At 31.4% G+C, this 13,322-nt stretch overlaps 1 protein-coding gene across 1 annotated transcript; it reads right to left on the bottom strand.

The window, feature by feature from the left end:
• Positions 1-4,994: 4,994 nt before the first annotated feature.
• Positions 4,995-8,900, bottom strand: RPK2 (receptor-like protein kinase 2). The gene has a single exon (XM_047301410.2). It carries the CDS (start codon positions 8,759-8,761, stop codon positions 5,282-5,284), a length of 3,480 nt encoding a protein of 1,159 aa, XP_047157366.2. The 5' UTR covers positions 8,762-8,900; the 3' UTR covers positions 4,995-5,281.
• Between the last annotated feature and the right edge of the window lie 4,422 nt (positions 8,901-13,322).

Raw genomic sequence — 13,322 nt, 5'->3', positions numbered from 1 at the left:
CTTAATATATCATGTTTTGAATTTATATCTATGATGATATAAGGATTAATATTATACTTACACATGATGATCCTTATACTAGGTGAAATTGTCGAATAAGGAATAAGGGATTAAAGTATTCTCATCACTCTTGGTATCTTTAGGTACTCTTGATATCCCTTGATACGCTGCCTAGTTAAGTTTCACCCACTATTGGTTGTGTAGTATTCTTCACCACTCTTGATATTTCTAGCCAACGAATAACTCTTGTTACCCTAGACTGGTTGAGTTTCACCACTCGTAGTACTAGACAATCTTGGTATCCTCTAATACACTACCTAGATTTCCTTAACTTGCTTGAGTTACACAACAAAGTGTTTTAATTATCTTCAAAATTATAATAAATCGATTATTTACAAGTCATTTATACGATTACTCTCACAGAGAGGATATGTGTTCAATACAATACTTTCTATAGACTCGCTAGGTGTTTCTCTCTTCTTACAATAGTAAGCAAATATTACAATGAAGCTTGAGAGTGTTTCTTGACTTTGCTTTTTCTCTTCTCTGATATTCTCTTTTAGCTTGAGTTTTTCAGTGCTTCTCTTTTAAACGTTTTTCGTAGGATGATATTTTTCGTTGTAAGTTATTCTCTTGATTCTTCCTTTGAATGGTCTTCTATTTAAAGGCTTTTTCAAAATATATTTGTTAGACTGAACTCTTTAGCCTTGAATATTGTGTCTTCTTTGTCTCGCATGTGAAGCAGTCATTGGTTAAAGTCAACTTGTTAAAGCAAACTTGCTTTTTCAGTACTTTGCTCGAAGTAGGTTGTACTATCTTTCAAACATGACTTCTTATGAGGAGAACATTCTGTGAATGTCTTCTTTGTCTCTAACGTCCACTTTTGATATTTTTCAAATAAAGCATGTAGATGTGTGTAGTAGGTTATCTGCATAGAATAGAGTAGATTGTGTATGCAGCAGATATGTTTTATCTCTTATTACTTTTGTTGTTTTGAACGTTGAGCATTTAATGACATTTAATGTTGTTCAGATCAACAAAGTGCTTTTTACATTTTCTACCGTTGAGATAGCGTTTATCATTTAAGTTTTTCTCTAAAATACTCAGCGTTGAATAAGAACTTCATCATTGGACGAAGTAAAGATTTTAGCTCGTGATATTATCTAGTCTGTTGTAAACGTTTTTTGGGTTATTGCCTTTTTAGAGCTAGAGCGTTTAGTAGGTTTCGCTTTCTACATGGTTTTGGATTATTGATTGAGGCTTTTAAAGGGTTTAGTGAAAGACATTATCTTAACACCTTTCACTTCTTGAGATTTCAACTGATTCCATTGAGTACCGTATAGCTTACGCGTTTAGCATAACTCTCTTAGACGCTTTGACTTGTAAATTATTTAGCATTGTGTCTAGAAGTTTTAACTTAGTTGTTTTGAGTTGCTTATAACCCTAAGTGTTTTCCTAAGGCTTTTCTATATTGTTGGATGATTGGGGATTTTGTTCCTACCACTTATGTTTCTGCCTATCCTATTCTTTTGGTTAAGCATTTTCAGATTCTTATCTCGTTTAATATTATTTTATTAAACTTCAAAACATGAGAGCATTTATACATATAAGTCTTCAAAACATGTGAGTTAAATTGTGTTTTCCTATTGTGAGAGTTGTTTTCTAATTATTCAATATAATTGAAAATTCTTGAACTCAAAGGGAGATTGAGAATGATACTTGGAGAAATTGGTATTCGGTGTAGCTTAGAGAGGTTTATACTTGTGATACCTAAAGAGATTGAAATTCATTGTAACCTAGAAATGGTGATACTCGCTAAGTGGTGATTAGTGGAATATCTTAAGTAGGTTGCTTAAGAGACTTGATGTAGTAAAAAACTTGTGTATGCTTTTTCTCTATCGTACTCTTTACTTTGAATATTTTTATTTACGTTGTTTGAATTTATTTACACACTCTATTCATCCCCTTTCTAGAGCCACAATACACCAATAATACGATGTGTGTTTTTGCCATGATTTGGAGTAAAAATTTATGCAATCTAAAGAGAAGAGTAATTATTGTTGCATGAAGTGCATTCAACGATTCTCAATGATCAAGCTCAACAAACAATTGATGGAGAGGAAGATATATTCAAAATGAGTTTAAAGTTATGCAACAGACAGAAAAGTTATCATAATAACTTTAAACACTTATTTAAAGACATACTTCAAAAAGAAAGATTTAGCAAGATAAGTCATTGTTTTGAAAGTGTTGAAATTATGACAATTTTTATTTGCACCTAAAAGCTTTGTAGGGTCACAGTTTGTTTTTTACATTTAGCAAACTAGAAGAGAGTGCTTAGCCTTGTAAATGTTGAAAGACACAACTCCTCTTTAGTGAGTGAAACTTGTCATTTGTTGATCAAAAAGATAAACTTTGTCTTAGCCAAGAGTGATTGTTTGTTAAATAATACTCTAATGAGTAGGCCCATAGTGGTTACATTCACAAATAATTTTTGGGATTTTAGCCAAGAGTGATTTAGTGTCAAAGAATACTTGATGGGTTAGCCAAGACTAGCTATGAGCCAAAATAATTATCCTTCGTACTTTACAAAAATAGTGTGCCTAGTGGAATTTGACTAATTGGTAAAGAATTGATTTGCATTGGATGTTATTTTGTCTCTATTAACTAAAAAGAATTTTGAAAATTCACTAACAAATTGTTTGTTATACAAATTGTTGTCTTACTACCAAGCATCAAAGTATACTTTGCAAACAAAAAAAGTTTTAAAAGGATTTTGAAACACATTTCAACCTCGCCTTTTTGTATTTCTCCTGTTATCTACAATACATTATAAATTTTCAAAGTGGATCCTAAGACACATACAACCTACCTTTAAGTGTTGTATTCTAGTTGCAGCATGGTCATTGTGAACAATATAATTACCTAAATAAAAACATGTTCTTTTCCTTAACAAAGGAGCTCATCCATAATTGAAAACTTCGACACAAAAGACAACATAGAAGCATTAGGCCATAACAAATATTTTTATGATGTCTATAAATACAAGTTGGACAATGCATATGAAAAATTGATAGCCAAATAAGATTAATGAATATGCATAACTAACAATTATTTCATTCTTATAAGATTCTAAGTGCTTAACAAAGTCATCTATTAAACGATTTAGAAATAGAAATTCATGTATGTGAAGTGATCTCTTAGGACAAGAGTGTTTGTATTTCATGTCTACACATTTGAGTGACCTTAGCCAACCTTTGAATTGCAATTAATTGATGTGTTTGGACTATGTCATCTATGATGTTTCCATTTTACTATTTGATGTATCATATAGTTGCTCTATCATATGTACAATAGTATCATCTTCCCCCTTATTCAGCTATTACTTCAAACTTATTGTATTAATTATTGGATGAGGACTTTGAGAGGTTTTAGTTGGAAAGTTATTCTTCTTTAATTTGTTATGTTTTTTTTATTAACGAGTGGTTTATTGGAAACTTAGAAGGAGATTACATCGGTGCTTGCATTTTTGTACGTATATGTAATTCAAAGTTTATCATATTTTTCGTAAAAGAAATCATCATCTTGATAAGTTAGATAATTTAGCTTTTATTTATAGAAAATAATATAAGTGATTTAATGTTTTACCTCCGTGTATTTATTTAGATTTTTTTTCACAATAAGAATAGTTTGTTTATGTTTTGTGAACTATAACTTTTATCATAGATTTGATGTGACTTTCATGCTTTGTATTTTTTTCTTTTTTTCTTTTAAATAAATTTTCATGACAAATGATTAATAAGTTTTGAGGTATGAGTATAGTTGAGATGTCAAAGTTTATAATAATGTCTAATATAAGTGTAAGAAAAATACTCAATATAAAAATTGGAAAAAATAATTTATTTGTCAATAAACCATCTAGCCTATTTTTTAGTATATTTATTAAATCTAATTAAAAGAAATAATTGATCAAATTCATTCATTTACATTTGTGGATGGTTAATGATTCAAATGTTGTTTCTCCAAAATCTAACCAAACATCCTTTAATGGAACTAAATTGATCTAACCTTTTTTTTCACAATTAGATGTTTTTCTTATTTTTTTTATAATTCAAAAATCACATTCCTAAAATTTGCTGATATTTTCAAAAATTGTCTTTAACAATTTTTTTAAAATAGAAATAATTAGTTTTTAAAACATACTCAGGGTCATCATGCACATAAGAAACAAACCAGAGTTGTTTTTTCCCTCTAAATATATGAAACATGTAACAACTTTTAAATGCAAGTTAATTTCTTTTTTATCATTAATCTATTGTGGAATATATTAATGAAACGTTCACTTGTTTATCATAAATGCATTTATTGTTGAGTCATTAACAATATACGTTATTCTTACGGTTGAAAATTTATTCATTGAATTATGAATGATCTCATTAAATAACACTTAAATTATTTTATGACTATCTTTGAAATAAAATTAAATTTATGATCTTATGAATTAAAACTATATGATTTAACTATTTTTATTAGTATTCATAGATAATTATTTGTTTCTTATATACAGAACGAGAGATCGTATTCGTTTTTGGATGAATGCATGAAAAAAATGTTAAAGGATGAATGTGATATATTTTAATCAAAAGAATCACTCTAAATCAGGTTTTTAAATGTTGTTTTAACTAATCAAAATATGTTATAGTGAATTTCAGATTTAAAATGTTAGCATATTAAACACATGGATCAACTAATATGAAATTATATTCAATTTAAATGCAGCTCTCAAGTTCGAGTAACTTTGTAATCTTTGTGCAAGTCTTGTATATATTACTTACTGTATTCATACATAAATTTTACTGTACAAGAACCTTATTTTGACTTTTGAGCGATAGTATTCTATGGCACACAAATAGAATAGAGACTAGCAGAACACTTACTTTAGCAGCACCCTTATTTTATGATACTCAAATTTAGCAGAAGCAGACAAAAGAAAAAACAATTCAAAATACAGATTCTATTTTTCAATTTTATTGAACAAATACACATGTCCAGAGGGGAATCAAATATCTGCATTCTTCTGCAGATTCAACAGTCAACACCAAGCAAACTATCACCGAATCAAGAAAAGAGTATGCAAAATTGGGGCCACAACTATATAAAAATGTACAAGGGGAGAATAAGTACAAATTGAGAAATCAACCTAAATCCACAAAAATGCTAAATTACAAATTACAATATTTCTAAGATTAATAATGTTAAAAGATGAAGCCACAGAAGTGGACTAGCATGATGGGGGTTGAAGCTGCTTGAGCCTTCTCACAACTTGTTTCATTGTAGGTCTGGTGGAGAGAGAGTCAACAGTACAGACAATAGCCAAGTGAAGAACCTCTACCAAATCCTCTCCAGGTCCTGCTTCCCATAACCCAGCAGTGAAGAACTCGTTTGCCCTTCCTTGCTTCAATAGCATGCATGCCCATGCCACTATGTTGAACCCATTTCCAAAAGAAGAAAATGAAGGGTCCAAAGCCTTCTTGTCTGAGAGCAACTCCAGAAGCACCACACCATAGCTATACACATCAGCCTTATCCGAAACACGGCAAGTCATGGCATATTCAGGGGCAACATACCCAAATGTTCCGGCTACACCAGTGGTAGCATGTGTCTCTGATGTTCCCAGAAGTCTAGCCAATCCAAAGTCCGATAGATAAGCATTGAAATCATCATCCAACAAGATGTTGCTGGGCTTCACATCACGGTGAAGAACACGGGGAACACACTGATCATGCAGATAGGCAAGTGCTCTGGCAATGTCCAATGCAATCTTGTGAAGAATTCTCCAGTCTACAGCCCTCGTGGACCTCTCGTGGATAAACTTTTCGAGATTACCACCTGGCAAATAATTGTATATGAGAAACATCTCTGTTTCACAAGCATGATAACCAATCAGAGTGACAAGGTTAGGATGATGAAGCCTCCCAAGGGTCTTGATCTCGGCATGGAATTGTTGAACACCTTGGAAACGTCCAACTGCGAGTCGTTTGACTGCCACCAGGATTCCTGATGCTATCTCCGCCTTGTATGTTGCTCCAAAACCTCCACTCCCAATACAGTTTCCAGCATTGAAATTTCCTGTGGCTTGGACAACACTTTCAAATGTCAATGGGACCCCAATATCAGTAAACACTGTAACTTCTTTTCTTGTAGAGCCAACAACCCTGGACCTTGGCTTCCACTTCCGTGTGTAAAAGAATAGAACAATCAGGGCTATAAGTACCGAAACAATGGCTGAAGCAGAAGTTATAGATGCTATTTCAATAGAACTGAAGTCACTCCCACTCTTCTTGCCATTAGCTTGCTCTGTTTCCGAATTATAAGAGCTGCTATCAATCGGCCCTGACTGATTCCCTGATGGCACAGTCAGAGACAGTCCACGGCAGGGACTTAGGTATGGATTCCCAACAGCACTGCTGCATTTAAACAAGCCACTGTTGGAAGGAAAATATCCAGATAAGTTGTTGAAAGACACATTGAATACTGAGAGTGAAGTGACATGTGCCAAACCATCAGGAATATGACCAGAAAGATTGTTGTTATTGAGCAAAACATCAGTCAGATTTCTCATGTTCTCAATAGCCTTTGGAATTTCACCAGTAAGAGAGTTTGAAGAGAGGTCAAAGACTTCCAAAGAGTACAACTGCCCCAGGCTGGTAGGAATTGAGCCATTTAACTTATTACCAGCCAAAGAGAGAAACTTCAGATTCTTCATCTGGCCAAGGCTGGAGGGAATTTGACCTTGTAATTGATTCCTACTGAGGTTTAGCGATACAAGGGATACAACATTCCCTAAATCAACAGGAATAGGTCCCGCAAGTTGATTTCCAGACACGTCCAAAAATTTCAATGATCTGCACATTCGACTGATATTGAAAGGTATATGACCAGATATATTATTATAACTGGCATTTAAAAGGAATGCGTCTAGTCTATCACATTTCTCAAATAAATATGTAGGAAATGTTCCTGTAAGAATATTTCCACCAACAAGAAACGTGTAACCATTCTTCTTCCCCAGCCTGTCATGAGGTACGGGTAGCGACCGAATACCGGTAAAGCTGTTTTGCCCAAAGTTGTGAACAACAGAAGTACCAATTCCCCCCATTGATGTAAAAAGTGATCTTTCATGAACCATTGACAAAAAAAACGAGGCATATGGCGAGGAAACATTCCCATCTTCAAACAGGTTTCCATTCCAAGAAGGAACAGGGGGACAAACGGTATTGAAGAAATCAGGAACTGAGCCAGATAACATGTTCCCACTAACATCAAAAACACTCATACAGGGAACGTGAAGTTCTGCAGAAAGCACCCCAGTAAGGTTGTTTCCACTTAAATCAAGAAAATGCAGCCTCTTGCAGACACCAAGCTGGTTCGGAAATTCCCCACTCAAAAAGTTCTGAGCCAAATTTACCATCTCCAAGCTCTGACAACCACCCCAGTTCCCTTGAAAACTGCCTTCCAGATTCACCATGGGAGCCCACAATATCCTCAAGTTTGGAAGCGAAAAAACCTCCAGTGGCATTGACCCTTCAAAATAATTCACCTCATCATTCACTGAACCTAATTTCCCAAAATCACCGGCAGCATCACCCCGAACATCAAAGAGATTTGACAGCACAAGAACCGACAACTCTGAGCAATTCCCAAGCTCCCTCGGCACAGAGCCACTGAGAGTGTTCCTGGAAACATCCAACACCTCAAGGCTCTTGAGCTTCCCAAGCTCACCAGGAATACCCTCTTCCAACAAATTGGAATACAGCAAAAGCGTCCTCAACCTCTCACAATTCCCTAAACTCCCCGGAATCCCTTGAACCAACGAATTCCCAGACAAATCCAAATGTTCAAGCTTCCAACAATTCTCCCCAATCTCTCGCGGAACAACCCCACTGAACTGATTAAACGAAAGATACACCCCTCTAAGCCTCCCGACAAAACCAGGCACAGAACCATTCAATTCATTACCAGCCAAATTCAGAACCTCCAAACTCTCAAGAGACGCAATTGAACTAGGTACCTCCCCAATAAACCTATTAAACCCAAGATTCAGAACCCTCAACTTCCTCAAACCGTGAATTCTCAAGGGAAGATAACCACTTATCAAGTTCCCTTCTAAATCGAGAACCTCTAGATTTTCCATGCCCCAAATTGCTTCGGGAATTTCCCCCTCCAACGCGTTGAAGGGGAGAGACAAAACCCTAAGCTCCGTGAGCTCACTGATGAAATCGAAACCAACAGAAGAAACGTTTCCGAAGAGAGAACCTTTACTACCTTTGCATGTTCGCCGAATTCCGAAACCGTAGAGGGGGAGTTTAGAGGAATCGGAGCACGGGTGCGAGGCTCGGCTGGCGCCGTTTCCGGTGACGTTGACGGCGACGACGCGGGAGTTCGCGTCACAGAGGACGCCAGACCAGTAGCAGTGTCCGGAGTGAGAACCGTCAGCGGTGGTCCACGTGGAGAGAACGCCGGCGGGGTCGGACAACGACGCCTTCATACGGAGGAGCACGGATTTGTCCGAATCGACCGCAAAGGCGTCGTTTTGCAACGTGAAAAGGAGCACTAAGACAACGAAGAGAAATTGCATGAGGGAATTGCCTTTGATCACTGAAGGGCAATGAGGAGAAGAAGAAGAAGAAGAAGAAGAAGAAGAAGGAGAAGAAGAATAAGAAGAGGAAGAAGAGATAGTAAGAGAAGAAGCAGAAAACATCTGACAGAGAGAGATAGAGAGAGAAATGGAGCCTGTTTTTGGAGTGAAGTTGAAGAGAAGAAGAAACGGTAATAAGTAGAAGAAAAAACGATGATGGAAACGATGGAGAAGAAGGAAGAACAAGACACAACTCAGCAGTTTTCTCTTTTGCTAAACGCGTTCTTCTCCTTTTTTGTCTTTTTTTAATGTAAAAATATTTTCTTAAAACTCTTTAATCTCATATCAATTTCAAAAAATGCGTCACAAACTTAAGTTAAGAAGAATATTATATTATAAAGATTTAAATATGTTTTTATCACTATAAAGTTAGAATTGATTTTTCTTTCGGTTTGATTTTTAAATTTTAAAAATAAATAAATATAGTTTTTTAACAGTGATGATTAAATCCTAACGAAAATCACTTTTTTAAAACGAAAACGTTTGTTTCTTAAGTAAATGTTTGTAGAAGTGGAAAGAAGTTTTGTCGCACACTGATTTTGCAACCTTTGTATGATAGTTGTCTGGTTCCACACTCACATTTATAGGAAAACCTTGCATGGTTGTCTATGCTTTCGTCACATAGTGCATAGAATGGTGTGTTTGAAATCGAAGTCGAATCATGAATTCTTTTGGAAGATGACCATTTTCGATAATTTTTTTTAATATTTTACCATTATTTACGGTATTATTGTTAATGTTTATAATAATTATTATTAATTATAAAATAATTTTAGACTAATATATAATATTAAAATATTATCAAAATATATTCTCAAGTATCGTTATTTTTATTTGAAATTGAGTTTGGACAATGTACTGGTATCGTGGTTTTCATTGAAACCGCTTAGTTTAGAGGATCCATTTTTAACTCTAAATAATAACAACACAAAAGAGAAGAAAAAAGATTGAAACACAGTAAGAAAAGCAAAAATGTTTCCAGAAACTGCTCCCGATGCACTTATAACTTAAACTAGTTTATTAATTATGTATTAATGATTTAAATTTACTTTTAATATTTTGAATAGTCTCATTGATTACAAATTGAAGTTAAAATTAATTGAAAATAAAATTATAATAGAATTTCAAGTTTCAAAGTATGTAGTAATTAATCCTAATAATATATATTAATAAATTTAAAATTGGAACAAACATAATTATTTAATATATATTATTTATTGACAACGAATATGTGATTTATTGAGAAATAAATAAATAAATGATATTCCTTATTTTGGATATGAAGGACTTATTGGATCATGATAAATCATCAGCAATTATTGTTCTGAATTTACTTGCAAGAAGGGGATCGTCATCAATAAATATTGTTGAGACTTTGAATAAATCCTCTCATGATGCTTGTTTTGCTTCAGGTGCTAATGTATTAATGAGTATAGTTTGATTCATATTTTACTACTATAGAAAAGAAAATTAAATAGTAATAATCAAAGGAAAACTTGTTACTTTGTAATAGTTTTTCCTTCTTTGTACATAGTCTTTTATAAAAGAAAAATACATGCAATCTTTTAAAAGTTTTTCTTAATGTAAATGCTTTATTTTACTAGCTTATGGAAGACTATACTTTTAAATTATTTAAAAGTGTATTTGAAAAGTTAAACAAACTTTACTTTAAAAGGAAGAAAAAGTTAAATGTACACATCTTATTTATTCTTATATTAATTGTTATGTAAAAGCTTACTAATATCTTACAATACTTAACGTGAAATTTATTAAAGTTGAGATGAAATGATACATATACTTAAATTTGTTGATATACTTCTCGTGAGTTGGTGTTTTTTTTTTTATTGTTAATAAATGTTTGTTTTTTTACGGATGTATTTATAAGGTTTAATTACGTCTTTAATTTTTATTTTCTTACAAAAATTTCAAATTGGTTAATGTATTTTTAGTGTAAATTTGTGATTTTTTAGTTTCTTTTAAAAAAAATATCATGTGTCAAGTTAGAATCTTATTATAGCAGTGAACAATGACAATGTAACTAGTCAATCTTCATTATCATAATCTCAATTTGATTCTTATGTTTTTATTTTTGTTTCTCACTCGTTTCAATTTCTTTTATAATTTGAATAATTTTATTTCTCGTGATACTAAGTTTAACTTTTATATAAATATTATATACATATTTTTATTTAAATTTATATTTTACATTGAAATTTATTTAAAACTTTTAAAATTTTAAATTTATTTGTTTCAAATTGTTATAAAATTATTTTAAAATTTTAGATTTGAATTTATAAAATTGTTATTTTTAAATCAACTCAACCATTTATATAGAAATTATTGAATTTTACACGTTTTAAAAATATGAAATTGTTTGAATATAAATTCAAATAAAACAATGTAATAAAATATTAATACAAATAAAATTTAATGCAAAATATAAATTTTAAAAAATTAAAATAAAATTCAATGTAAAATATAAATTTAAATGAACTTAACTTTTATTAATGTATTTAATAAAAATATTAATTTTAATAAAAATATTTGTATATTATTTATATAAAAAGTAAATTTAGTCTCAATTTGAAAAAAAGACAAAATTGTTCGAAAAAGTAGTATTGAATTAAAAAAAATAAAAATACATTATACAAAATTAGGATTAAGATGATACTTAGTGTAGTAGTGATATTGATAACAGTTACACTGTCACTGTCATGACTACATGACAAGATACTGATTTGACACATAATATATTTATTTTAATAGAAAATAAAAAATGAAAAAAAAATTACTAAGAAAATCTGCTTGATTGTGTCAAATTTTCTAAAATAAATTGAGACACATAAAAAAAATATAAATTAATTTGATATTTTCATAGAAAAATAAAGACCAAAACATAATTTAACCTATTTATAACTAAAGAATAAAGTTATAAAAGAGAAAAAAAGACCAAAAAGGATAAAATACTAAAGAAAATGTGTATTACTTATAACTTAAACTAGTTTATTTATTACATTTCAATTATTTAAAATTATTTTGGTATTTCTAGTAATTTTATTATTTAGAAGTTAAAGTTAAAAATGATTTAAATATATATTTTACTCTTTCAATAATCATCTGAGAATTGTCATAGGAACTTTAAACCTCAAAGCAAATAATATGTTTAATATAATATCGATTGAACAATACTATTTCAGTAGATTTGAAACCAAAATAAATATAATTATTTAAATTATGTTAATTATTGACAAAGAAATCGAAATAAACATAATTATTTAAATTATATTAATTATTGACAAAAAAAATGTGTGTATTGATAGAAAAAGGTTTAATAGCTATTGATAGAAAAAGGTTTAATAGATATTTTATATTCTACCGTATATTGATTAATGTTTAATTGAGATATTAAGATTGGAACGATACCTAAAAGTATTATATTAACAATTTTGCTTATAATAAAGGTACTTAAACATTAAATTGGTTATTTTGTATTATGTTGTTGTGTAACACAATCTTTTACTAATTAATGAATAATCATACCACCTTATGCATCTAATAATAATACTGATTTAATTAACATTAGTATAACAAAGACGTTTTATATCGGTTAAAAGAAATTATGTTAGACTTTGAAATTGATATTGATATATTATATTGGTTTAGACACAACCGCCATAGAAAATCTTATTATCAAGATTTTCATTAAACCTTAATTTCATCATTGTTTGTTACTTTCAAACCCGTAACACCATTGTTGCAATTCATTTCTTACTTCATTACCTCTGCTTCATGATTGTTGTGTTTGATAGATGATTTCATAAATCAATAAACATAAAAACAATGAAGTACCTTAATATGGATAACTAATTTCATAAATCAAAATTCCTAATCTGGGAAAACAGAAGGAGTGAAACAAAGCAAGGGATTGGGAGAAGACAACAACGAAGGATAATGGCGAGGCCACTCCATTGAAGACTAAAATCTATAGAGTTCCCTTGAGATAGGAAATACTCAAAACCCTAAAACCTAATACCTACGAGAGCACTAAGGGTCTACGAGAGTAAGAGCAACACAACGACAACGACCTCTGTGAGAACGAAAGTTGTCATCATCATCGAGAAAGATAATGAGAGTGACAACCAAGTGTAGCGAGAGGGAGAAGACGCGAGCCACCAATGAGAGTAAAGAGTGGTGTGAGGGAGGAGAATATTGTGAGCCGAACAATGAAGTGTTGTGCAAGGAGGAGAAGAGGAGAATATGAAAATTAAAAATTCTATGTTAGTTGTAGTGAAAATTTGGCATAATATGTATTTTTAAATTAAAATAATATACGCACCCACTTTGTATACTAGTTCTGGTATAATCAGCATATAAAATATAATATTTTATTACGAAATTGTCATTGTGTCCACTTTCTATGCCGGTTCCAATGATAACTCATATAAAAAGTCTTTTACTTTATTACGAAAATGTCATCATACTCACTTTTTATGTCGGTTCTAGTGATAATTGGCATAAAAAATCTTATCATATTTATAAATTTATCACCACGTCACTTTTCTAGTGGATTATAATTGGCATAATAGGTCATCATAAAAATTATTTGTACAATAGTGCAATAAAT

This window comes from Vigna umbellata, chromosome 4, assembly GCF_029865625.1.
Source record: "Vigna umbellata cultivar VRB3 chromosome 4, Vumbellata_1.0, whole genome shotgun sequence".
Taxonomy (NCBI): Eukaryota; Viridiplantae; Streptophyta; class Magnoliopsida; order Fabales; family Fabaceae; genus Vigna; species Vigna umbellata.
Note: the sequence above shows the minus strand (reverse complement) of the source record. Positions and strands in the feature narration are given on the sequence as shown.